The sequence below is a fragment of the Mauremys mutica genome, chromosome 4 (assembly GCF_020497125.1).
Source record: "Mauremys mutica isolate MM-2020 ecotype Southern chromosome 4, ASM2049712v1, whole genome shotgun sequence".
NCBI lineage: Eukaryota > Metazoa > Chordata > Testudines > Geoemydidae > Mauremys > Mauremys mutica.
Window position 1 is genome coordinate 41,723,146 of NC_059075.1, and position 27,870 is coordinate 41,751,015.

At 45.6% G+C, this 27,870-nt stretch overlaps 1 protein-coding gene across 10 annotated transcripts in view; it reads right to left on the reverse strand.

Moving 5' to 3' along the window:
- Positions 1-20,904: 20,904 nt before the first annotated feature.
- The window catches only part of ESRRB (estrogen related receptor beta), a 177,853-nt gene continuing 170,887 nt past the window's right edge, over positions 20,905-27,870 (reverse strand). For 9 of the 10 annotated variants that reach the window (XM_045012603.1, XM_045012601.1, XM_045012602.1 and 6 more), the window contains one exon: positions 20,905-25,219. In XM_045012603.1, coding sequence (XP_044868538.1) covers positions 24,975-25,219 — 245 coding nt within the window. In that variant the 3' untranslated portion in view covers positions 20,905-24,974. Of the gene's footprint in view, positions 25,220-26,173; positions 26,926-27,870 lie in introns of those variants that run through there. The other variant, XM_045012607.1, reaches the window with a different exon arrangement.

Genomic DNA, 27,870 nt, shown 5'->3' on the forward strand with positions numbered 1-27,870 from the left:
AAATTGAATATGAGTCAACAATGTGATGCAGTTGTGAAAAAGGCTAATATCATTCTGGGGTGTATTAGCGGGAGTGTTGTATGTAAGACACAGGAGGCAATTGTCCTGCCGTACTGGGCACTGATGAGACCTCATCTGGAGTGTTGTGTTCAATTCTAGGCACCACACTTCAGTAAAGATGTGGACAAACTAGAGAGCATCCAAAGGGGAGAGCAATATAAAAGATAAAAGGTTTAGAAAATGTGATCTATGAGAAAAGGCTAAAACAGAAGACTAAGGAGGGGGGACCTGATAACAGTCTTCAAATATGTTATGGGCTGTTATAAAGAGGTCTGTGATAGATTATTCTCCATGTGGAGAGTTGGACTGGAATGGACTTAATCTGCAGGAAGTGAAATGTAGGTTGGATATTAGGATAAACTGTCTAACTATAAGGGTACTTAAACTGCAACAGGCTTCCAAAGGATGTTGTGGAATCCCCATCACTGGAGGTTTTTCGGAACAGGTTGGACAGACACCTGTCAGGGATGGTCTAGGTTTACTTGGTCCTGCCCTGAGGCAGGGGCTGGACTTGATGTCTTCTCAAGGTCTCTTCCAGTCCTATATTTCTATGATTCTGTGTGTTGATTGGAAGGTACTAGACATTGTTACCTGAGCTCTGTTTCTTTCAATGCATCATGCAAATGAGAAGTGCAGCATTACAAATCATTCCATCTGAATCGGCTGCTAATGCTTCCCTAACAGACTTTGCTTTTATGTCCCAGGTGTCAATGGAGTTTTGAGGAGCACTGGACTCCATATAGAGGGCAGCCTGTTGGGCACAAAAAATAAAAAAATCTTCACAGTAAGCAGAATGATCTCACTGCTCAGTTTTCTCTTCTTCTGGGCCAGGCACCATAATTTCCCTATGCATCTGTTGGAGCTGCCGGCAGCAGACTTCTTATTATCCTTATTTATAGAGTATCATAAATGTTTAGAGCTCTTTATAGACACATAAAAGACAAGATTCCTGCTCTCTGAGGAGCTGACAGGCTGCCAGTGCAACTCAGACATACAGGAGACATGGGACAGTAATTCAGGCTCTGAGGAGGGCAGATGAGGTAGAAGAGGAGATGATGAAGGGAGCCTATGCAAAAGTTGTATGTTTGAAGGAGGGAATTAGTGGAGGAGAGGGAAGCGCCTAATGGCACGGAAGCTTGGAGCTGACCCAAGAGTAGGGGCTGGCATAGAAGAAGGTATGACGTTGAAAGTGGAGGAAATTAGTGAGGGGGGGATAACGGAGGAGGCCTGAAAGGTGCATGTAGAGTGAGGGTGAGAGTCAGAGGAAATGGGAGCAAAAGTGTAGGCAACAGTGGAGTTATGAAGGGGAGGATGCAATGGTCTTTAAATCATCTTTAGAGCAACCTGACCAGCCCTGTTACCTTCATCTCTATCCTTCTGCTGCTGCAAAAAGAGCTGAGAACATCTGCACTCCTCCTACCTTCCCGCTCTTCCCTTTTGCTCTGCCTGATTGAGGAGGGGTGTGTGATGTTAATGAACATCATTAGCAACGCTTCCGTTCATATCTGCTCAGGAAGTGCAAAGCGCCGCTGCACTTAACAGTGGAAACCACTTGTAGGTGGAACGCTCATGCCGAGGCCTTATCTGTGTTGGTTAGACAGACTGCCTGCGGCTGACACCAAATTCCAACACCGTGTTCTCTGTCAATTGACACCATGCTGAAAATTGTGTCAGCACCTGACAGGGCCTTTACTCTAGTGCTCCCAGTGTTGCTAATGCTAGTTCAGCTGAGCCAGCGTTAGCAATGGTGGGAATCTTTTCAAAAATATCCTCTGTGTTGGCAGAGCCTGTGTGGAATGCAAACCCCTTCCAGTGTGCTGGAACAACTGAGGATCTCATTCTCTTCTACTATAAATAGTTCATTATATCCAAGCTCACCCTACATGAGCTTTGCTGGCATTCTTCTGTGAGTGTGTCATGGGCTGGAGGAGTGGCTTGCAAGCTTTGCTTTCCTTCTGCAGGATGAAGTGGTGTAGTTGTGGGTTCTGAGTGCTAGAGTGGAAGAGGCTTCTGTCTCCCTTCAGCTGTGTCCCCCAGCTGGGCCTGATCGCTTCCTGCAGCCTCTTATTAATCTTCTCCTGGGACAGCGCTATCAGCAGCCGATCAGCGTTCAGACTGCCCTCAGCAACTAGCATTAACTCGATTAGGGCAGTGAGAAGTGACTTACAGGGGAAGCTCTTCCCCATGGTTGGCATTTACATACAGTGATTGATGCTGATACGTCCTCTAAACACATCCACATTTTGCATTTTAAACAAAGCAATTGCTGTAGAACTGCTCCCTTTCACTCAGGGGAATTTCCAGTGCCAGCAAAGGGCTTGTCTTCCTTTCTTAAAGGTTCTTTTCTCCTCTCCAAGGAGGAGTTGGGAGTGGGGTGGGGAGCCTTTCACCTTGAGGTCACTTGTTCCAGTCCAGCCCCAGGCTGGAAGAGAGAAACAAACATTGCTGTCTGGTGGCCTACGAAATGAGTTGATGCACACAGTCCTGGTGTTGGTGGGTAGTTATCCACACAACCACCACAGTTGGTACCAATTGGTTTCCAAGTCTCAGCGGAGAGGCCAAGGATTGAATGGTTCTTGGGGAGTTAACTCCTCTCACGTTCTTTCAGGGGGTCCTTCCGGCTCAGGTTTCCGACTTTTTTTTTTTCTTCTCCTTCAAAATTTCCTAAATGCTTCCTTCCTTGCACAGCAAAAGCAGTTTTGACTGGAGAGAAACTGCCCGAGAGTAGCAACAAAAAGCCATAGAGGATTAGTCTACAATTTAGATTGCAGCGTTCTTGGGGGCAGAGACCAGGGCATCCACTATGTCTGAATAGTGTCGAGATCAATGCCCGGGATAAATAAATACTAATAATCCGTATTGCATTGTCCACAAACCAACAAAATGACACTTCTCCAATACAGAACGTGTCATGGCAACAGACTTTTCATCCTTTGTCCCTGACAGGTGCTCTTCCTTCCCTTGATTTGCAGTGATGCAAGAGTTTAATTTTCTCCAAATGAAATTCACAAAGGCCCATTAGGCACCAGTCCCTGGGGAGACCTGGAAAAGCTCTGCTAAGGCTCATGGCGAAAGCACCTCTATTTCCACCCTTTTTGCTCACTAATTCTAAGTGTTTGTGGCTGGTATTCTCATGGGACCTCAGAGGCTCTGCATGTTGTCCATTTTGATTCTAAAAGCGTCATGCTTGTGAAGAGCCACGCACCTCATTCCATGGGCTCAAGCTGCCTGGATCCATATCTGATGGCAGAACCACGTTAAGAAGCTGAATCCTTTATCTCCAACTACATTTTATTAATTTTGCAACTGTGACAAGTACAGTTTTGCAAATCACATATTGCCTGTGTCGAGTTATATTTGATGTTGCATTCAAGTAGGCATTTGGTAGCCTTCTTAGCAGTTTGGGAGAAGAGGGGGAAATGGTTCTGCAGATTTTTTTTGGTGTCGATCATTTGATTGACAGTTGGCTTCTAGGACCAAGACACTTGCAGGACTATCCCTTGCCTTGGGTCCTGCCCAGGAGACAGATCAGCTGGCTTTACTCTCCATCCTGAAGCTCAGTGTGGATCAGGCAGTTTATGGGCTCTCTGGGAAACTCTTTCCCTGAAAATATTCCTACAATTTCCTCCGTGGCTCTTTTCAGAACTCCTGGTAAAGTCCTATTTGGGTCAGTTTCTACAATTTCCATTTCCCTTCCATTGAGATCGAGCCAGGAGAAAGTTCTGATGCTGGAGGTTTGATAGCTGTAGGGCACTGAGCATAGTTTGACTTTTCAACTATTGACTTTTTTGGGCAGGGCCCAGGGTCCTATGAGTGAAAGTAATTAATATATTATTTGAATAAATAAAGATACTTTCCATCTGCATCTTTTGTTAGTTCAGTGTTAGATTAGTGTAGGATGGAAGTTAAGGAGGACTCAGAGGGAGTTTCATGAGCATGTAGCCAAAGGCATAAAAAGAAACAACAAATTATTAAAGTATCACAGAAGCAGGAAGCCTGTAAAAGAATGGTGGTGGTGGAGGGGTCCCCTGGACTAGCAGGGAGTGGAGGGAGGAGGAGGACATCACAGCAAAGCTAAATGATTTCTTTGCATCAGTCCATTCCTAGGTTTCTAACTTTATTTGGTAATCGACCAATGTACCTAGTATTGAAGTAAGGCTAAGTGAATTGTAACTTCCTGGGTCATCCCAATATCTTTTGTGAGGTATTTACAACATTTGCTACCCTCCATTCCTCCAGTAGAGTATCTCTCTTTAATAAGAGAGTGTATAGTTTTGTTAGCAGCTCAGCCACTTCATTCTTAAGCTCATGCAGATCTCTTGGATTTATACATCTGTGGTGTTGGTGATGTGTTACTATTTATCAATTTGTTCTAGCATCACCTCTTCTGATACCTTGATCTCTGATGGTGCCTCATCTTCGCTACTTGAAAAGAGTAATTCTGGAGGCAGTACCTCCCTGATATCCTCTGTGGTGAAGTCTTGGGCAAAGAAACCCTCTGCCTGTTGATTTTGGTGTTGGTTATGGCCTATAAAACCCTAGGTGTCATGAGAGGCTCTCAGGCAGGCAGCTTTCTCCCTATATGATACCTGCATAGGGACAGCCAGCCCTTTGGTACTAGAGAGCTGCTGGCAGGGCATTCCCTGTGAGAGTGCCGTGATTCTGGAACTTGTTGTCTACCCTGATCTGAAATGGTCAACTCTGTTGACCTTCAAGGCATGGCACAAAGCAATGTCCTAATCCGTGCCTGACATGTTTCTCTGTAACCCAGGCGGCAGCAGAAATCATCCAAGTCTTGCTCCAGAAATGGAAGGGGAGGGCAGCTGTGTAGAAGGCAAAGGTCAGAGATGGAATCCCTGTGGATGGGAGGTAGCAGTATATTCCCCCAATGCCAGTGGTTCCTCTTTCTCCCTCCGCTAAGGAGAGGCAGCCTCCCATTTGCTTGCCATATCCTTACTTATGGCAGCCTTTTTGATGGGGACAGGATAAAAAGCTATAAAAAGTCCATGCCGTTTACTCTTCTGATTAACTAAGCATGTAGCAACTGGCAAAACTTGTTGCATCAGCCAACTAGCACGGGAGGGAAGCTGTGTTGTCTTCTCACTGCTGTCATTCTTCTTCCCACTGTTGTGATAATTGGGCCTACAAATTTATTCTAATTGTGAGCTTATCTGTGAAAAGTGAATGTAAATTCATAAGATGTCACAATAACCCATAACAAATGTATGGAAAAGGTGCAAAAGAGAGACAGACAGAATTAGTCCAGACAATAACTTAAGGACTGTTTGATCACGCTTAGTAAACAAGAAAATCACTGAACCAAAATTGGTGTGGAAGTTTGGCCTAATTGGTGGACAAAATAATGAGGGGATGGGCTATTCTACCCACCATTCCCTTTGGGGCTCCTGAAAGAGAGCAACTTTGGGGAGAAAAATTGACTGCTGGAGCAAGCTTCCAATCATGGTTGCCACCCCCACTATCTTCTGGGACCCTGGACCTTCTTCGTCCTAATCCTGAGAGACGTTCTGGCCAGGCCAGAGAGAGGGACCAAGATAACACCACCTCTGGCTCCAGCTAAATCCCACATACCACCTGGGATGTGAGATCCCCCCTCCACTCTCAGTGGGGCAGCTGCCCACTTGGATGATGATCTGCATTTTTTTGTGCAGGACCTGGCGGCCATTAGCTGGTAACCTAGCTTCCCACACAGGCTGTAGAAGGCACCATGCAAAATGGGGTTGGCGTACATTAATGCAGTGAGGATTCTCCACCGGAACTGGCTCTGCCAGTGCAGGGAAAAGGCCATCTCTTTCTGGGCAAGCAGGTTGGCTCCATGTTGAACTGGGATTGATGGGAAATTGCATTATGCCCAATGTCTACCCACATCTCCTTAAGATACAGAGGTTAGTGTGACAATCAGGGTCCAGACACCCCAAAGGGAGAACCGAGGGGCTGAACCCCAAAGAATAAGCAATTGAATCAACTGGTTGTATACAATATTATTGAATATAAAAATGTATCAAGTAAGGTCTTTTGTGAAATCTTGTAATGTGAACTTGACGGTCATTAGAAGATAGATATGTAGGTTATGGTTATGTATATATATGTGTAGAACATTGTAATTGCAACGCTGGTGCATCTACAGCATCACCTCACAACAGTGTGAGGAAGCAATCAGGCAGGGAGAGGCACCTCCCTGTCTAGTTGTTTACATTAAACCAACTTCAAGTACCCCACCACTGCCCAACCAGAGGAGACAATGGTGGGACCATTAAAGCTAATGGGAAATCATTGAAACAACTTGAAATTGAAAAGAAATTCCCAGTCTTGGAAAACTAAGGGCAGGTCTACACTACAAATTTACATCAGCACAGCTACACCTATTCAGCTGTGCTGCTGTGGCGCATCTGGTGAAGACGCTCTAAGCCAACGGGAGAGAGCTCTCCTATTGGCTTAATAACTCCACCTCCACAAGAGGCAGTAGCTATATTGGCAAGAGAAGCTCTTCCACCATCATAACACTGTCTACGGGGGGTGGTAGTTTAAGGTTGGTATAATTACATCATTCAGGGGTGTGGATTTTTCACACCCCTGAGCAACGTGGTTATACCAAAGTAAGTATGTAGTGTAGACCAAGCCTAAGAGAGGAGGGGAATATGCCCCACCATGAACCACTGTAGTCTGAGAGAAAAAATAAATACTTCAAGCCCCCTCTCTTTTTTGTGAGGCATATCCAGAAACTGAGGGCTGACGTCTAAACAGGGTGCTGTCCGTGAAACACGGGATCCCCTAGGACAGAGGGAACACTGGGAAACTGTTCAGAGGCAATAGGTTACCTGCACTAGAAAAGGGAATTTAGCTGATATACCGGTAGAAGTGTAACACTTGAGGTTGAATCTTTGTTTTCCTGTGTAACTTGTATGTGTTTGCATTATTATTTCATCTTGGAATCTGTGATTTTTCTGTTAAATAAACTTTGTTTATTTTTACCCCAAGTAAGACTCTGTTGTGCAAACAGTGTGGAGTGCGTCCCCCACAAAGTTAACTGACAATTGGGGGGCCTGTTTCACAACTTTGGAGGTGATGTTGCAGGGGGAAAAGTCTAAGTGTCTGGTAGTTAAGAATTTGGTGTAGACAGATTTGGGGAGATTCGGGACTGGAAGGGCTGTTTAGGTCACTCTCCAAAGAGTAACTTGGCTGGTGGAAGCCAGGGTGAAACCTTTATGCTTGTGAGTTGGCTCTTGGTGTCAAGGCTTTGAGCAACAGCAGCATAGCATTAAGACACCCGAAGTTACAAGGGAGGTGGTGACAGAACCCCTGACAGGAAATATAACAGGAAGGTGGGGTGAAGGAAGGAGAACTAGAGAGAAGGTCAGTAGTCTTTAATCTGCTGTGCATTAATCATTGAGAAATGAAGAGCTAACCTCAAAAAGGGGTTGAATCCTCAGCCGAGTCTGAGATGCTGAGATTCTGAGGAACTGCTGAAGCCTTCTTTTTTCTCTCATGTGCTATCATTATATCGTACTTTCCCCTCTGTCTTTTGTTTCTGAGGCACTGTGTGTTCCAGATTTGCTGGGTAGCCAGTTACCTGATGTGTATATGAGAGAGACTATCTCATTTCTCAATCGCAGCTGGGAGGTCACCAGAACACCTTCCTGAAGGACATTCAGCCAGCACTGCTCATCTCCTACTGCAGCGCCTTAAACTGGGTCAGCCCCCTCCCCCAAGGATATCACATCGGAATCTCATTGAGTCATATAAATGACCAAGACAGATACTGTTGCAATTCCTTTCCTTTGGTTTTGATTTTTGAAAAGAATATTGCATAATTGGCAGGTAAACCATTCATGCCACCAAGACACAGTGGCCAGAGTAAGTGAAAAAGGCACCTGCCTTAATGACTTGTGGGTGGGTGAGTGCATGAAGCCAGCCATGTATTCATATGGTACCAAGGAGGCGACAGTATACATATTTGCTGCAGTATTTCATTGGTGACTGAAGCAGGTTGTAGGATAACTTATATTTAATTTAACAACAAGGAATAAGTTAGAAACACAGCACTCCTGTTGCTCTGGTCTAGCCTGGCTGTATTCTGTCTCTGTGAGTGTGTCAGAACTGCATAGTGTCTTGTCTGATGTGTGGCAACTTTAAACTCCCTACTAAAGCTTAGATTTCTTATATTGGACACCTTCCCTTTTAACAAACTGGTTTCTAAACAGTTGGATTCTAAATCCCAGGTTGAACAAATTTTAACAAATACAGTGATTTAACATCTTTTATTTTGTATTTGAGAGGTCTCAGCGGGTTGCAATATTTCAACAGGATTCCAGATCTGCTGTAAAGCAAAGTGTATTTAGGCACGTCCGTTATTTTATTTATTTATTTATTTATTTTATTCATTCATTTGTATTGCAGTAATGCCTAGGAGCCGCAGTCCTGGACCAGGCTCCCACTGTGCTAGGTGCTTCCAAACACAAAAACAGCTGTTCCTGCCTCAAAGAGCTGACAACAGAGGGGTACAGACGGGGGGAGCACAAGAAAACAATGAGATGATACTGGGCAGCATGATGGCCAGTGGTATTATCCGACAACTTGGTCTCTTTCACCTAGTCCAAAATAGGATCAATCCATGAAGCATTCCTCCAGCGTATCTGTTCTCCCTTCCTTCTTCTCTGTTAACTGCTCGTTTTCTTTCACGTTCCCATTTCTGGGCACCTTTAGCCAGATGTTTGATTCATTTATAAAATGGTCCCACTTTCTTTGATCAGTGAATGTGAACATGATGTCATTTCTTTAATCACTGTAACTTGTTCAGGTCAACAACCATCTTGCCAAATTCTAAACTTTGTTTTTAATCTGTGTGAAGGATTTATGCCTCTGTTATACCTTGTTTTGACTTGACTAATGTCTTGGACAAGATAACAGAGTTATTTGTCATGCTTTGGTTTTTGTCTCATTTCTGGTAATTGAGTGTGTTTTATATGCCAGTTATATAGCAATTCTACCAGTGATATTTCCACACTGCAGCAGTGTTGCTCTGAACCTGAGTGCTACTAAATATGTATCTCCCCCCTTGCATCGCTTACTTATTTGACCAAGTTTCTGACTAGATAGACTCTACATTCTGCTAGTTCATTTGCTTATATGTAACTTGGACAAGATAACTTAAGCTGAAATCCATACTTTTTAGAAAAATCCAGAAATTCCCTGTTCTTGGACCATGGTCCAATGTTTGTTGTTTTTTGGGTCTCTGTTATGTGAAAAGATGGATTTAACATCTTTGATCACAGCTGTGCTATCTGCAATTGTCACCATTCCGGAAGGCTGCCAGAACAGTCCATTATAAGCAGCTGATCATGTTTTCCTTGGTAGTTCTAATATGTGCCCTGGAAATGTTGGTTGTTCATTGGGTATCATAGGGCATAGGCGCCGACTCCGTGGGTGCTCTGGGGCTGGAGCACCCATGGGGAAAAAATGGTGGGTGCTGAGCACCCACTAGCAACCCCCCTATCAGCTCCCCCCCCGGTGCTGCCGGCCCGCCAGCGGGCCCCTCAGATCAGCGCCTCCCCCTCCCTTCCTGCACCTCCCGCCTGACGCAATCTGCTATTTTGTGGCATGCAGGAGGCTGGGAGTGGGGGAAGGTATGAGGACACGGGGCACTCAGGGGAGGGGCGGAAGTGGGTGGGAAGAGGCATGGCAGGGGTGGAGTGGGGGCGGGAAGAGGCAGTGTGTCGGTGGGGCCTTGGGGAAGAGGTAAAGTGGCGGCGAGGCTTGGAGCAGAGCCAGGGGTCGAGCATCCCCCGGCACTTTGGAAAATCAGTGCCTGTGTCATAGGGTCTTTGTTTGTGTTGTGTATCCGTGTACTTTGGGCAGGACCCACACTAGCTCACCATTTCAGCAATATCACTGTTCCATTGTGGCTAGAATGGGACTTTCCCAGCTCTTCTTTTGGACTTCATCATCCCAAAGTGCACTTTGTGAATTCTTCCCAATGGTTTCCATCTCCTCACTGTGGGACATATGATATTTGTACTTGGATGGGTACTTCTTTAATCAGCGAAAGCTCACTTTTTTAATATTGGGAATATACAGGTGGAAAGTAGAGGAGAGCAGAACAATTACCTCCCATGTCTTACATATGACACTTCTGCTAATTCACCCAGAATGACATTTGCCTATTTTGCAACTGCATCACATTGTTGGCTCATTCAATTTGTGATCCACTATAGTCCCCAGATCTTTTTCAGCAGTACTACTGCCTACCCAGTTATTTCCCATTTTGGATTTGTGCATTTCATTTTTTCCTTGGTAAGCACTTGTCTTTATTGAATTGCATCATGCTGACTTCAGACCAGTTTTCCAATTTATCAAGGTCATTTTGAATTCTAATATTATCCTACAAAATGCTTGCAATCTCTCCCAGGTTGGTGTCATCCACAAATGTTATAAGCATGCTCTCCACTCCATTATCCAAGTTTTGAATGAAGCTACTGAATTAGCAGCAGACCCAGGACAGACCCCTGTGGGACCCTACTAGCTATGGTCTCCCAGTTTGACAGTGAACCATTGATAACTGCTCTCTGAGTGTGTTTTTTTCCCAATCAATTGTGCACCCCTGCTATAGTACTTTCATCTAGATGACATTATGATCAATTTCAGCTGTGAAGTGAGGATTAAAGAGAAAATTATGAAACTCTAAACAGCCATTGATAATGCCTAGCGTCTCTCTTTTAATTTGTACATACATATTCTCTGCTGCTGTCATGGCTCTCAAACCAAATGTTACAGCCAGCCCATTCATTGTTGCATCTCTGTAACACTACAGCTCTCCACCTTCCTTTTGAAGAATCTTGTGGAGGTCTTGAGTCCTTTCAGTGGGGCAAAAAGGAGCAGCACTGGTGCTGAGTTCAGTACATCCTTCAGATATTTTTAAGACGTCTGTACTTACGGCTAGATTGGCACTGCTGTGATTGATGCAATGGGGTCAATTTAACGTAGGGGGTCTCGCAATAATTTTTTTGGTGGCCTCAGAGTGCGACCACCAACTCTTGCTGGTGGCCACTCTGATAATTTTTCCTAAAATAATTAATTAACTTTAGGAAAAACAAATAGATATGCACATATACATGTCCAGATCATTGTAATTTATTTATGTAGGTTTTTATTGAAGACTCAATAATAAAAAATAATGTACAGTTGTCTCTTTTCTTTCCTGGACCTAAACAGAATAGAAACAAATGATGTGCTTTGCATGTTCTTGTCTGTTGTTGTTTCTTTTGCTTGTTTGGTTGCTTTTTTTTTTTTCTTAGACTTGTTAGCTAGTAAGTCTGTTTCTGTGAAAAGTGTTGTTTGTATGTTTGTTAACACTGCTTTGCTTTGCGCACTTCCCCACCCCCGCCCCCATCACCACCCAGGAGTGGCTACTTGCGGCCACACAAAAAGCTCCTGGTGGCCGCATGTAGCCACGATGGCCACATTTGAGAAACACTTCTTAGTGGATCTGGTGAAGACCCGCTAAGTCAATGGCAGAACGTTCTCCCGTCAACTTCTGTACTCCAGCTCCCCGAGAAGCGTACCCGGACGGCGAGTGTCTCTTGTCGACACAGCACAGTGTAAACACCACTGTAAGTCGACCTCGACTTCAGTTATGTAACTTACCGAACTGAAGTAGCGTAACTGAGGTGGACTTACAGCTGTAGTGTAGACCAGCCCTTAGCATTTCATGCTTTTGCTTCCATGCCCATTCTGAATCTTTATGAATGAATTTTCTTATGTGACTTGCCCAAGCTGCATAATTGGATGTGAATTCACTGACATAATTCAACATACGTTGCTGTCTCTACTTTTTTATCTTTGTGCCTCTGCATATTTTTGTCACTGGAGTCTTAAACTCATCAGGCATAATACCCTTGTGATCAGTTTCTCTTCTAAGTAAATTTCAGTTGTGGGAAATTTACTCATAGCCTTGTTCCATATAAAATAGTTTTTTGCAGTTCCCAGGAATCTTCACACTCATTCCTAATGTTGAGTAGAAGTGCTATAGTGCTGCGCCAGGCTGCTGGGTTATCTATACACACACTTGCTCCCGTGAGAGTCCCTAATTCTGAGACTGTGTGGTAAAAGGCTTCTGGTGCTGAATGTATTCCAAAAGGCAATTTCAAAAAGCAGTGTCTGCCAAAGTGTGTTTTGAAAGTGCAAATCTTGGAGCATTCTGTGTCCAAGGAAATGTGTCAAAACCCTGCCAGTGCAGATAATCGGCTGAAGAACATGGCTCCTGCCACCTCAGCAAACATTTTGTTCCTTGTAGGCACGTGGAAATGTTCCTTTTTAGTGTTTGCATTCAGCTCCTGGGGACCAATGCGCTAACTCATTCTGCATCCTTTTTTCCCTCTACCATTTCTAAGGAGCAAATCCCATCTGTTCGCTCTTCTAGTCTACAGGTGACTCTGTCTGCATCTTGTTTGTTGCTGGGAGACATCACTTTCCTGTGGACACATCTTCATGGGACACAGGCAGACCTTGGTTCCGGCTCGTTACCAGCACTGCTGTTCTGACTCCTCTCTGTGGCATTTTCTCTCTTGACTAAGCCAAGCACATCATATGTGTGCAAGCCCAACTGATTGCTGTCCTTGGTGTATTATGACAAACTCTTGTCTTGTTTTAGCTCTTGTACCTTAGTTACAGTTCTCTCAGTCTCTGGGAGCTGGCATTTGTTCCTCTCATTGTTTGACTTTTCAAGCTAAATATTTGCTTTGTGTTACTCTGCTTCAGTTTATTACATTCACTTGCACTTCTGTGTGTATTTTGTATGTAGACCATTTGTATACATCTTTAGTAACTATTATTTTGAGTTGGCAGAATCAGTCTTTCTCGTGTTTATGAAAAGCTCATCTTTAGTTGAGGGATTCTCACATTCTTCCTTTAGCCCATCCACTTTTCTGCTTTGTCTGCACATTTCTGCAAAGAGGTTGGGCTTATTATTATTTCTGTGTTTGCCCAAATGCTTGATATTTGCTATCTTCCTGACAGTTGCCACATTGCCTATATTGTTCCTTTTTTGGTGTGTATTTTCTTCTGCCTTTTTTGAGTCCTTATCTGGAATATATCTTTCATAAGGAACACTTTTTTCTAGTGGTACAATTATTCTTAAACCGATCATTGCTTCTTCACAACTTCCTCTCCCTTGAAATGCATTGTGGATATGCTACCCTTCAGCATAGCCATTATTAAAAACTGTACAATATGTATGACTTATCTTCCATTTTATTAACTCTTCTGGCTTTTAGTTACAACTGAAATTGCTATTTGAACTTCTCCAGGTCTCCTCAGCATCCCCTACAAGAGCTGCTATGAGATTTACATGTTGCATTTGCAGAGGGTTTGCAGCAGCCATTCTTAGTTCACCATTCTCATTGTTGAAATTTGTGTCGCTTACTTCCATTAAGCATTTGCAGTCTAGTTACAATTTACCAGCATTCCATTCTTTTCACATCTGGTTCCATGTGGTATTTCATTGATAACTGAGGCAGGTTTTAGGACACCTGATTTATCTAACGATCAACAAGATATAACTGTTAACTGCATCCGAGCAGTATGTACCTTGTGAGCTAGTCTGGCTGTAGTTTTTGTCTCAATCCTGCAGCTGGTTCCAGTCTGCTTGTGTGTCTGTAAGTGTAGCCTCGTATAGCGTCCTGCAGGATGAGTGGCAACTTTAAATTTCTTTTCAAGCTTAACCCTTTTGTGCCAGATTAGTGCATGTCTCTGTCAGTCTGCAAACTCCACTTTGTTTTGTGAACACCATTTTGATTGTAACACTGTATCATGCCTTCTCTGTTGCTTTTTACCTTCCATTTTGGACTAGGATTCCAGGAGGTGTTAGCAGTGCTCCCTAGCAGAGGGTTAACAAAGGAGCACAATCAAGACCTGGATGGTCAAATGGAAGAGCCCTAGAACAAAGAGCTAGCTGCTGCCCAGGGAAGCCAGAAGAAGGTGTCGAGGGGCAAGAGAAGGAAGATGATGATAGGAGGGTTCTGGAACCCTGAAAGGACACTGAACCAATCCTTATCTTCCTTATATGACCAAATCCTTATCACTCCTCACGTGTAGCTGCGAGGAAGCTGAGGCAGGGATTTCCATGCAGGTTTCGTTGTTTTTCCATAGATCTGTATATCTCTGATGCTTGTCTGTGAGTAAATGGGTTTAGAGATTCCTGTGCAAAGTCTCTGTGTTACTTGCTTTAATTGTCATGTAGCCCTGACGGGTGAAATAGTATTCCAGAGGGTCCACAGCTTCGGTGAAACTCTGATAGAGCGAAGTAGTCACCAGGGAGACGTGGGATAGTTGGTACTAGTTTCAGGTCCTAGACAGTTGGACTGCAGAGTCCAATACCTCAGAAGGGGAGCTGGAGATCTGCACCCTGAGACTGTCTGGAGGCCCAGAGCCAGTTCTTAGTCTCTGTCCACCCCCAGTAAGCCTGAGGGCGCAGGAGATCCAGCCTGGTGAGCATCCTCCTGGGGAAACTCGTCCAGGGTTCTAACACCTTTATTGCATAATATTATCCCCAGCTGGAAAAACTGAGGCAGAGAGGTAGTGAGAGGGCTGTGGATAGAATTACTCCCACAGTACAATCATGTGAGGCTTTTGTGTGCTTTCCTGGGAGAATGTTGTAAAGCTCCGAAGAAACCAATGGGAGAGAAATGATTGCTTGTTAGCCCTGATTACATTTGCTCAGTAGGGTTGGTCATTGGGTTCTGGTGAGATTACACTGTCTTCTAAATCAGATCTGGGAGATCATTGGTTAGCAGTGGCATTGATTGCTGGTAAAATGGTTGTTTATGTTTTGGCTAATGAGTCTGGGTTTGATAATGTAAATGGTATTCGAAAATTATGTGCAGAGTTGACTGATTCCAGTGTTGCAATAGAAATGAATTTTACAACTCTGAAAATGTAATTATCGGAGGTGATTATAATTTTGGCTTCAGATGGATCATTTTCCTTCCAAATATAGTATTTCTCATCCCAATAAATGTATTCATAACCTACGCATTGCACTCAATTTAATTGACAGGTGGTGTAAATTAACCCTCCTCAAAAACGTGATTTACATGGTTTGGTTCTAACTGACCTATTAAATACATGGTTGATTTTGTGTTGATTTCTGGGCAATTTAGGTAAAGTGGTTTTAGTTTGCACTATTTTAGCTTCTGCTTATCTAATCATTGCTCTACCTTTTTTATTCTACAATTGCAACCATGTTGGGAGTGTATGATAAAGCTTATTGAAAATGTACTGCCAATTCATTGAAATCAGAGCAGTAAATACATCCCAGGTGTAACTCCATTTGTTCCAGTAACGCATTTGGCTCAGACTATTTTGTAAAAGGGTAAATGTTTTCATTGCAAATGTTTTGGAAAAGAGAATTTTGATTCTGGAATTTATGAAAAGTGAGATTTCTAATCAGAAAATAAGTTTAGTAGAGAGACAGCAGCCTCAAGAAATACTTTAAAAACTTGGCTTTTCCCAAACATTTCATTTGTACTGTAATAAAGAGAGATTACCAGGTAAAGGACAAGGGGCGTTTATCATTCTTTCAGTTTCAGGTGGGAAAGGACTCTATTAGGGCAAGGATTAAATGAATAAAAAAAGGAAGGAGGGTATATTGTTCCTTAAATCAGAAAAAATCACCAATCTAAGTATGGTATTAATTAGTTCTTGTCTGTAAACTGCTTTGAAGATACACGCTAACTGCATACAGTACTGTGCATGAAAGAATGACTAAAGATATCTGTCTTCTATATCATTTAAACTGTAATTTCTTCTTGGGAGGGACCTTGCTTTCATACATGTCCATAAAGTACCTAGCTCAGGCAGAATAAAGCATTGGGACAGATGCCTTAAAGGGGAAATTAGCTTTGGACCACTCATTTTCGTAACACATACTCAGAGTAGAGGGTCCATGATGGGAGAAGAGTCCTGCATTCTGGCAATGATCAACATCAAAATGGTCTCTAGGGGCCACCATGGACCAGGTATTCATATGTGCTCATTGCTCAGCACCCTCAGTTGGGGTCAGATTTTCAAGAGCTCAGCTCCCATTTAGGCACAACCCGAGTGACGAGATTTTCAGAGGCGCTCAGTACACTGGATGCTGAACTCTTCTGAAAATCTGACCGGGGAGCTGCTGAGGGCCCTCATGTCACGCTGGTGGTGGAGCCTTGTTTTTGTAATCTTTTCTCACATCAGTCCTTACTGTCTATTGGTCATTCTTGATGTTCTTCTTTGAATTTCCTCCGACTTCGCAACATCTTTCTGATTCTGAGGTGCCCTCAACCTCTCTGTGACCTGAACTCTGCATATAAAAACGAAAATCACACCGGGCCTGATTTAAATCTGTTTACAGTCGATGGAAAGCTCTCCACTGGCTAAAAAGGCCTCTGGATCAGGCCCATTGTGTTTCATTACAGCTACCATACATATAATGTTGTGTTACCCAGTCTCTCTTAGCCACCCCTAGTTTACTTTTAGGTTTCTCCCTCCCATCCCGGTAACTGGGTTTCAGTTTATTAGTTAGTTTTCCAGTTTTTTGGGCAGTGTCAGTTACAGGTCAGGGGCAATGAGAGAAAATTTCCTTGGATGATGAAGCATTTGGCTGTGGTGTGTGGAGTGAGTCATAACTCTGTCATTTACTGATACTGGAGAACAAAGTTTAACACTTTGGTGGTGAGGGAATGCAGGGATCACCAATGCGGGGGACGGAGGGGCAGAGTTTGGAAGAAGGATAGATTTGGTGTAACTCCTTTGGGGTTTAGAGAGCATGGCCCTTTAAATCTTTTTCCTAGAGGGGAGGGAGGGAGGGAGAAAAAAGGAGGGAAACTGCAGGGGGTGGCTCTGGAGCTCCGGGGGAGAGGGGGAGCAGCCCACAGCCCCTTGCAAAGAAAGCAGCAGAGAACCAGCCTGAAGCCTGGGAAGGCCAGGGCGGCCGATTGGGGACACCCAGGACCAGAACCAGGAGGAGCACTGGGCCAGGGAGGAATCGCCAGAGAAGGACAGGCCAGATCCGGACCCAATATCACGGCTGCCCAGAGCTGCATGGGGCTGTGAGTGCTGGGGCTTGTGACTGCATTGGGAACAAGGAGGGAGGCTGTAGCTAGTTAAGTGGGGAGGTGGTCGCTCTGTGTGGCTTTGCAGAGAGCGGCAGAAGAGGGCACCGGAGGGGTTTGTTGGGGGAAAGTTCACTGGCGCCGAAGACAACCAGGAGCACCCAAAACTCACCACTGGACTGGACCTTTGCTCAGGACTCCTGAACTCTGTGTGCAGACACATTGCTCAGTGTCTGCCCTTCCAGACTGTGCTCCCACTGGGCCCGTGGAGCCTTGGCTTGGATGCAGCCCTGTTTTACTGCTCTCCCTATATTTCCCCTTGTTGTATTTCTCCTCTCATCCCCCTGTAAATAAATGTCTCCATTTCTTACATCCATTGTACTTTTCCTGTGGGGGTGTGTGTTCAGTCTAGGGGGTTTGAAACAGGTGCCCCTGGGGTGGAAGGGATGTTTCCTGCTGCATTTTTGCGTGCGCTTTCTCTTGGCCAGAGCTGCCTGCAGAGCAGACTCCATCTTGGCCATGAGGGTGCTAAAGTTACATTGGGGTGTGTGCGGAGATAGTGGTGGGTGGGGGAGCACCTGGGAGTTATGTGTGAGGGATTTGGGTTTACTTTGCACTACTCTTCTGATCAACCTCTCCCATCCTCTTTCAGCCCCTGCTTTCCATACTAATCCTGTTCAGCTCCTGCCCCCTTCCTCCTCTAGCCACCAATGGTGTCTTCCCCTCCTCTTCTCTATAGATTACAGGCCAGAGGGCAGAGAGGCCTCTGGGGTACGTCTGCACTGCAGTAGGGAGGGAGCCCAGGTAGACAGGCTCGCACTAGTGAGGCTTGAGCTAGGACACTGAGAATAGCAATAAAATAGCCAATGGGGGCTGTGGGCCAAGGGATGTGCTGGCCACCCTTCCTGCAGCCCCCATTGGCCTGGCCTGGCGAACCGCGGCCAGTGGGAGCCGCGATCGGCCAAACCTGCGAACGCGGCAGGTAAACAAACTGGCCCATACCACCAGGGGCTTTCCCTGGACAAGCGGCGGCCCGACTTTGAGAAGCACTGATCTAGACCATTCCTGACAGGTGTTTGTCCTACCAGCTCTTAAAAATCCCCAATGATGGAGAGTCCACAACCTCCCTAGGCAATTGATTCCAGTGCTTAACCACTCTGACAGTTAGGAAGCTTTTCCTAATGTCCATCCTAAATTGCCCTTGCTGCTATTTAAGCCCATTGCTTCTCGGCCTATCCTCAGAGGTTAAGAAGAACAATTTTTCTCCCTCCTCCTTGTAACAACCTTCTATGTATTTGAAAACTGTTATCATGTCCCCTCTCGGTCTTCTGTTCTCCAGACTAAAAATCCCAATTTTTTTCAATCTTCCCTCATAGGTCATGTTTTCTACACCTTTAATCATTTTTGATGCGCTTCTCTGGGCTTTCTCCAGTTTAGCCACATCTTTCCTGAAATGTGGCGCCCAGAACTGGACACAATATTCAAGCTGAGGCCTAATCAGCACAGAGTAGAGCAGAATAATTATGTCTCACATCTTGCTTAAACTACGCCTGCTAATACATCCCAGAATGATGTTTGCTTTTTTGCAACAGCATTACACTGTTGACTCATATTTAGCTTGTGATCCACTATAACCGCCAGATCCCTTTCCGCAGTACTCCTTCTGAGGCAGTCATTTCCCATTTTGTATGTGTGCAACTGATTGTTCCTTCCTAAGTGGGGTACTTTGCATTTGTTCTTATTGAATTTCATCCTATTTACCTCAGACCATTTCTCCAGTTTGTCCAGATCATTTTGAATTTTAATCCTTTCCTCCAAAGCACTTGCAACCCCTCCCAGCTTGCTATCGTCCACAAATTTTATAAGTGTACTCTTTATGCCATTATTTAAATCATTGATGAAGATATTGAACAGAACTAGACCCAGAACCACTCCCTGCGGGACCCCACTCATTATGCCCTTCCAGCCTGACTGTGAACCACTGATAAATACTCTCTGGGAATGATTTTTCCAACCAGTTATTTCCACCTTATAGTAGCTCCATCTAGCTTGTATTTCCCTATTTTGTTTATGAGAAAGTCATGTGCGACAGTATCAAAAGCCTTACTAAAGTCACAGCTACCGCTCCCCCCCAACTCCCCCGCAAGGCTTGTTACCTAAGAAAGAAAGCTATCATGTTGGTTTGACAGGATTTGTTCTTGACAAATCCATGCTGACTGTTATTTATCACTTTATTTTCTTCTAGGTGTTTGCAAATTGATTGCTTAATTATTTGCTCCATTATCGTTCCGGGTACAGAAGTTAAGCTGACTGGTCTGTAATGCCCCAGGTTGTCCCTATTTCCCTTTTTATAGATGGGCACTATATTTGCCCTTTTCCAGTCTTTGGGAATGTCTCCTGTCTTCCATGACTTTTCAGAGATAATTGCTAATGGCTCAGATATCTCCTCAGTCATCTCTTTGAGGATTCTAGGATGCATTTCATCAGGCCCTGGTGATTTGAAGACATCTAACTTGTCTAAGTAATTTTTGACTTGTTCTTTCCCTATTTTAGACTCTGATCCTACCTCATTTTCACTGGCATTCACTATGTTAGATGTCCAATCGCCACCAACCTTCTTGGTGAAAACCGAAACAAAGAAGTCATTAAGCACCTTTGCCATTTCCACATTTTCTGTTATTGTCTTCCCCCCCCTCATTGAGTAACGGGCCTACTCTTTCGTTGGTCTTCCTCTTGCTTCTAATGTATTTGTAGAATGTTTTCTTGTTTCCTTTTATGTCCCTAGCTAGTTTGATCTCATTTTGTGCCTTGGCTTTTTCTAATTATGTCCCTATATACTTACTTGTTTATATTCATCCCTTGTAATTTGACCGAGTTTCCACTTTTTGTAGGACTCTTTTTTTGAGTTTTAGATCATTGAGGATCTCTTGGTTAAGCCAGGATGGTTTCTTGCCATACGTCCTATCTGTCCTACACAGTGGAATAGTTCGCTCTTGTGCCTTTAATAAATGTATATTTGAAAAACTGCCAACTGTCTTCAATTGTTTTTCCCCTTAGACTTACTTCCCATGGGATTTTACCTACCAACTCCGAGTTTGCTCAAGTCTGCCTTCTGGAAATCCATTGTTTTTATTGTGCTATGCTCCCTCCTTCCATTCCTTATAATCATGAGCTCTACCATTTCATGATCACTTTCACCCAAGTTGCCTTCCACTTTCAAATTCTCAACCAGTTCCTCCCTATTTGTCAAAATCAAATCTAGAACAGCCTCCCCCTAGTAGCTTTCTCCACCTTCTGAAATAAAAAATTGTCTCCAATACATTTAAAGAACTTGTTGGATAATCTGTACCCTGCTGTGTTAGAGTTAGAAAGCATTTCCTAATATCTACCCTAAATCACCCTTGTTGCAGATTAAGCCCATTACTTCTTGACCTATCTTCAGTGGACATGGAGAACAATTGATCACAGTCCATGTATAACCCTCTTTAAACATAGTTAAAGACTTATCAGATCCCCCCTCAGGCGTCTTTTCTCAAGATTAAACGTGTCCAGTTTTGTTTTTAATCTTTTCTCATAAGTCAGGCTTTTCTAAACCTTTTCTCATAGTGCTCTGTACAAAGTGAAAGGGGTATAGTTACCCTGCAGTGCACTGCAAAACACCACATGCCGTAAGCAAAGGGGGAAGGAGCATTTCAGAAGCCCAATAAACATCACCTTGACTGGCTTAGTTTGTACATGTCTGTGTTTTATTTCTTGTTTTGGTTGAAATGTCCTGTACCATAAGAATACAATTTATTTAACAGTTTTTCAGGAGCAGATAATAGTCGAGTAAAATAGATACTGTTTATTGCACTCTCTGACTATAACGCCCTGCATCATTCTCACAGCCTCACTCTCTCTCTCGCTTCCCCATATAACGCAGCCACAGAAACGGGGTGGACTTTGACCATGTGTCTGGTTGTAGCTTGTGGATACATGGTGGAAGCGCTTTCTCAGCTCAGCCAGTTACATTTTAGGGTCTTTCTCAGTGATGTGTCCTTTAATAGTTGCTTACATATTTCTGGTGCAGCATGATTTTATAATATGTTTGTAATAGTTCAAAAATTGATGCAGTCAGGTTAATGAGAGAGAATCATGCCCCCTATTTGGCATGAACTATACTGCTAGGTTGTGGTTCAGTGTTTCTTCTGTAGCTTCTTAGTTTCACTGTAAGGTAATGCCCGTGTTTGCCCAGATACATAGTTCCATGCAGTGTTTCACCATTTATCTGAATTGATCCCTGTGCAATTTGTTTTGCACCGGAGGCCAGAGACCTCTTTTTTCCAAGAGGAATGTGACTGTCTAAGAGGCGCTGTCCCCTCTTGAGTAGGACTGTAGCAGCTGGCAGCTATTTAGTTTATCTGCCTATGCAAAGCTTTGCAGTGTGTGGTACGTAGTGAGCGGGAGCTGTGTGATGCAGTGCCCATTAGTGTAAATGAATGGTGGACTGAGCTTCATGGTTATGCACACTTGTTGAGGCACTTACCTCTGTGTCTTGTTTTAAACTAATCGCAGGTGTTTAGTAACCACGTGCATCCCAAAGTTTGGATTCCAGCATCTCCTACACCATGTGAAGTTACAGTAGTACAGGACTGGATCAATGACTCTTACACTAGGGATGAATTCCCTACATGGCTCCCAGGGAATCTGTCCTAGCACCTCTTTCCTATTTAAAGACTAGCTTGTTACATTGCTGACCATGTGTGTGAGATGTTGCTGAGCATACACTAGCCTAAGCAGTCACTGCAGCCCCCCTAGGCTCTCTCAAAGTGTGAGAGGCCTGGAGTGTGCCACACCCATAAACCCAAATGCCATTGCTCTTCTGGGCATCCATCCCCATAGTCTACGTACTGCTGTAATAGTGCTATATTGGCTGGTTAGAGTAAGCCTGGGTGTAGGTTTCCTATGACACCCTCATGTGCTAAAGAGCTGTGGCCTTGTTTCCTAGTTAAAGAAGGTGGGGAGCTGTTGCGGGGGTTTGTTCCAGGCATGTGTTCCCTTTGCATTTCCGGGGAGGGGGAGATCACAGCCCTTGCTTAGAGGCAAAGCAATTCACTAACACACTGATTGGTTTTTCCAGCCCATTGAGATACTTATATGGCTTGGTCCAAGGTCTGTCATCTTGGAGTTATGGGTGTGAGGGGACCTGATGGGCACAAGGGTTATGCAGATAAAATGGAGAAAGAGTCCTGCAGCTCTTCTGAGGGCAGAGTGTGTACATCCAGCCTGCTTTCGGCGCTGCTTATCTCCACTGGTAGCACGTTAGGGGAGAAGGGTGAGGCGGTAACTGCAGAAAGCACCTTCAAAAGCTTTACACTTCCCTATCACTACAAAACTTACACCACTAAACTCTTCAGGCTGAACTAGCCAGCAGCCTCGGGGGGACGGGACCTAGATTCAGCAGCTCCCTCCTTCCTCTCTTCTCCCTCCTGAGGGGCTCACGTTCCCTTAGTGACTCAAAAACTGTCCCACCAGGAGTAGTGTAGGAAAAGCCCTTTTGCAACAAAGAGATAAGGCTCCCGCCAGGGCCCTGTGGCTGAGGCCATTGATGTTAATCGCTTCTGAGGGCTTCCACAGCCAGGTCTGCACCAGGTGCTTTGCACAGAAGAGGCATGGCCATGCTTGCTCAAAACAGAGGTCAGTGCAGCTGCCTGCAGAGCTTCAGGTGGAAGTGGCATTGACAGGCAGTGAACCCAGGGTATTGGCCACAGTGCTGGGGAGAGCCCATCCCAGCTTGTGAGTAAAATTACCTGATGCTACACAGCCAGAAACAGCTGCCAAGGTGCAGCATGTACTCAGAGCTGGCTACACGCCGACAACACGTGTTTCCCGTCTCAGGTCACAGAGCATTACGTGGATGTTTTATACAATCAAAGTCTCTGTTTCCAGAGAAGCTGGTGAGCCACACCAGAGTCTGTTCGAAGCACAAGGCTGCTGTCCATTCTTGGCCTTGAGGAAGTGGATGCACATCTCCCAAGTGGCTGCTGGCTCTGCCACCTCAGCCTTGCATTGGGTTGTCCTGTCTGTTCTCTAACGTGGTTGATCCAGAAAGGGAGTGAGTGTAGCACTGGCAAAAGTAGTTTGAATGACAGCCCTGGACAATGATGCCTGCTTCTCTCATGGAGATCAAGCTCCACTATACTGTTTGCTAATGTGCCTCATCCTTGCCTCAGAATGAACCGCTCCGTCAGGTCATAGCCCTTCTCCTGAGACTGCCAGCAAGGGCTCAATGAGTGCCAGTCGTGCTGGTAGTTTTAGGATGCACAAATTAACTGTCCCAAATCTGGTGCCAGAAGATAATTTTCAGCCATTACTGTGTCAGGCTGGCGTTGAACAAGTGCCCTAGAAGAGAGAGTCACTAAAACTTCTTCCCCAATTTCTTCAGCCCCCCAAGTTCCCCTCTAGAAAACCACTTTAGAAACCTGGTTAGAGGTGGGGAGTAGGACAACCCTAGGTGCGAGGCACAAACGTTCTCCATGAATGTTTCTTGAAAAGAAATATTTTCTTTTGGAGCTAGCCCCATGAGGCCTCACAAGGCCATAGAGCAGTCCAAGATGGACTGTTGATTATTTTGGGGGTGGAAGGGAGGCAAGGGACATGGTACGTGGGAGTCGGGGATTAAATGACTCCATTTAAATGTGTTTTCAGTTGGCACCAACTAGCAGCTTCCCAGGCCTGCGGTACATAGTTTTCTCCAAAGGACAATTCCCTTTGTTCCCAACTAGTGAGTGAAGTAAAGTCCAAGCAGCTATGGAGGCAAACATCCATTCTCTCAAAAATGGATGGGCAATCCCTGGGTGGGAGAGGGGGGTATTTACATTTGGGCCCTGTTATTGCAGACAGGTATTTGTGTCATGTGAGTGGGGGAAGGACTATTTTCGGAGTTTACAAGGCAGATTTGATGCACTGCATGGTGGAAATGGGGGGATTTTAATTAGCACCATGTGTGAGGATGCAGGGACTATCATGGGAATCCAGCACTGGAGCAAAATGTCAGGCTCATCCTGGGAGTGGGGACTTGCATTCTCTGAAACATGGAACCTCCCACTTGACTAGCCTGTGGGAATGTGGGATTGCCCCAGGATTAGAATAGCCAGGCGTAATGACACACTGTACAAGACCACGGATTATTTTACATAGGCAGGAGCATTGTTCCCAATAGGAAGCGGGGCCTCTATGTACATGTGTTATGTGTCACTAGAGGAGTGCAGGAGGCAACCATTTTTGAGTGAAAAGGTCCCATGAGGCTCTTCTCTAAACAAGCACCTGCCCCATGGGCCTGTGAGCTGGAATGAGATGACAAACATCAGGAGTTGCCCTCTCTGCCTCCCCCCTCACACCACCAGTAGATGAAGTCTAGTGACTCTTTGCTTCCTCATGTCCTGCTTCAATCCCCACCTTCCCTCTCCAGCGTTGGAGGAGGGAGCTGGGGAACAGGCTTCCCCGGCTAGGGCAGAGAGCGTAACTGCTCAGGGGCCCACATTCCCTCTAGCCCCTTCTGCAAGTGCATGAGCGCGAGCACGCTCTGGGACTTCCTACAGCGAAAACAAAAACAGAGAAACAGGTGACTGATTAAAAGAGTTTCCCCCTCTGTACATGAGATGCTGCAGACAGGCAGGCAGGCAGGCAGGCAGGCCGACAGCTGGACATTACATAATTCTTCCATAATAAATGATTGGAGATAAAAGCCGGCCCCTGCTGCTGTTTGGATTGCTCTGTGTCTGCGTCTGTGTTTCTAGTTTGTTCCCCGGCCGCTGTGGGCTGGCACCAGGGCCGTCAGACCTTGGCCTCTAGCATTTCTAGGAAGAGTTTGTGCATGGGGACCTTGCCCTGCAGTTTGATGCTGTAGAAGTGCTGCACCGCTTTGGCGGCCGTCTGCCGCAGGAGGGGCAAGGTCAGCAGCAGCTTGCCCGCCCGCCTTGGCTCCTCGTGGCGCTGACTCAGCTCGTAGTCCTGCAGGGCTTCATGGAGAAGGTCCTGGAGTTTCTGCACCGCCTCCACGTCCTCTATGTGCATGGAATCTGGGGGGGGGGGGGGGGGAACGGATAGCAAAGAGCAATGGTCAAAAACCAGAACTGCATTCTTCATTTGAATCTAAGGTTTTGTCAGTGCTGCGGCTTCTGGAAAGTAGCTCATGGGTAGGAAGCATCAGGGCCCGTGTGAGAAGAGCTGGCAGGGCGGGTGTGCCCCCAGCGTGGCTGCCTGTGCCAGGCTTTGCGGTACTCTGGCAGTGGGTGCTCAGGGGCCAGTAGGGTTGCAAAGGGTGGCTGGTGAATTGCATTATAAACAAACCACTTCTACAGGTGGGCTAGAGAGCTGTGCAAGAACAACGCGAGCTTGAGGTTAGGATGGGTACTTGGCTACTCCCGTGCCTACCAGCCCTCTGTGTTCCTGAGAGGGAGTGGCATGAAGAGTGAGGGGCTGCTGCTGTGCTACCAATCACGAGTGATCGCGGTAGGTATAATTAACACTTCCACAGAGCTTCATCTGTCTGAACTAATTGCTGAGCAGCTGCTCGGTGTGCCAGAGAGATGGAAACCCTTCCTGGAGTACTGGCAGGGCCATACCCAGCTCAGGACATGGTGGAGCAGAGGCTCACAGAGCGGTGCCAGCGTGGCTTTTAACCAGCAAAAATAAAACTATCCTTTCTCCACAGCTGCTTTGTGGCTCCCCCACTCCACCCCTGTTTGCTGAGCAGTGTGACTGGAGTGGCTGCACAGTCTAGCTGAGGCACATGGGCAGCTTTTTCCCTTCAGGTGAGTGCCTACAATCGCACTTTGCCAGTCTCAGTGAGCTTTACAGATAAGCCTCAAACCCCAGCTCAGAGGGAGGGGTGTTACACATGGGTAAACTGAGGCACAGAGCTGCTAAGTGACTTGTCCAAAGGTGCAGCGAGTCAGCTTCAAAGGAGAACACCAGATCTGACTCCTTATCACGAGCTCTGTGCCCCAGCTCGCACTCCCTGTGTTCATTCCCTTAGGGGCAGTGGGATCAGGTGGAAGCATGTACCTAGCTGTGCTTTATATACCAGGTACTCTTGGAGTGGGGCTGATGTTGTATGATAGGTGAATCAGCGTAACAGTGCTGCTTCTCTTCGCCAGCTGATTTCTACAGGCTGAAGAGCCCTAGCAGCAATGTATTTCCCATTTCCTCCTCTCTGTGTTTCTTTTATAAAGACCCAGCTGCATCCCAAACCCGCTCTGCCCATTGCCCTTCTCTATGCTGAGAAGAGCTCCAAATCTGCAGCGGCCTGCAAAAACTAAAATAACATTGCAGGATTAATTTCCCAGCAATCCATCAGCAAGCCAGTGTTGATTGCATTGATGAACTGTTAATTACAAAATCAATGGCTATGAATTTTTACAGCTGCCAGAGCACCAAGGAGGAGGGAGGCTGCCAGGCTGTGGCCCACAGGGGCATAAAGCATGGTAATCTAAGGACTCCCTCCTAATGTGCATTCAGCAAGAGCCATGCCTGCACTTCTGCAGAGCTCCGTGGATGGGGGACAGAGTGCACGTGTGATAATGGACAGCCAGTCTGTCCAAGTTGCTGCAAGCAGGGCCTATTACCTTCCCCAACAATAAAAGTTTAGTTTAAGCTGGCACCCTGGGGCCGCATAGGAGCAGGGGTCTCCATGTTCTACCATCACAGAATTTGCGGCACAGTTCACCCCTTGCTGCAGAACTGTGCTCAAATCACCTCCGCACTATGTCTTCAGGTGGGGCAGCTGCAGGGAATAAAGGGATACGGTTACAGACAGGATGAGACACCTCTAACTAACTAGGGCTCTGGGCTGAACTGCAGGGAGCCCCTCAGCACTAGAATTTAAATGAATCTCTGCCCCTTTGGGTTTTTCCCCTTCCTCTGAATGCTTAGGCTCTGAGTGGCAGTGGCTGACACTGTGGCGCACACAGCACGGAGTAACAGGACAATTGGCGAGTCAGAACCTGCTCCCTGCCGGGATGTTTAGAATGAAGTATTGGGAAATAGTAGTCTTCACTGCTCTTTATCTGTTATTATTCTCCAAATAAAACCACACTCATTCCCTCCAATAGTCCCGCACAGCATCTCCTTGAAGCTTTACCCACAAAAAGGGTTAGTGATCTGCCAGGGCTCCAGCAGTGGACGCTGTCTCCCAGCAATCCCCCGTCTGTGCCCAGCTGAGTCACTTGGCTTCTTCACATAGACTTTAAGGCCAGAAGGGACCATTGTGATCATCTAGTCTGACCTCCTGCACATTGCAGGCCACAGACCCTCACACACACACCAATGCTCCAGGATTGTCCTGGAGTATCCAGGAATTAAAGATTAATCTTTAATGTGATGAAATCTCCAGGACCATGTGCAGCCAAAATTGGCAATCCTACACACACACACCCCCCTCTTTTAATAGACCCATAACCTCTGGCTGAATTACTGAAATCCTCAAATCATAATTTAGAGTAAATGGTGGAGTCTCTCTGAATTTGAGTCTTTCTTTAGTTTAAACCCATGCCCATGCTGCTGAGGAAGGTGAAAACTCCCAGGGTCTCTTCCAATCTGACCTGGGGGAAATGAGCATGTGGGCAAAACCCACCAAGCAGACACCTGGGAAAGAATTTTCTGTAATAACTCAGAGCCCTCCCCAGCTAGTGTCCCATCTCTGGCTACTGAGGATTTTTGCTAGTAGCAG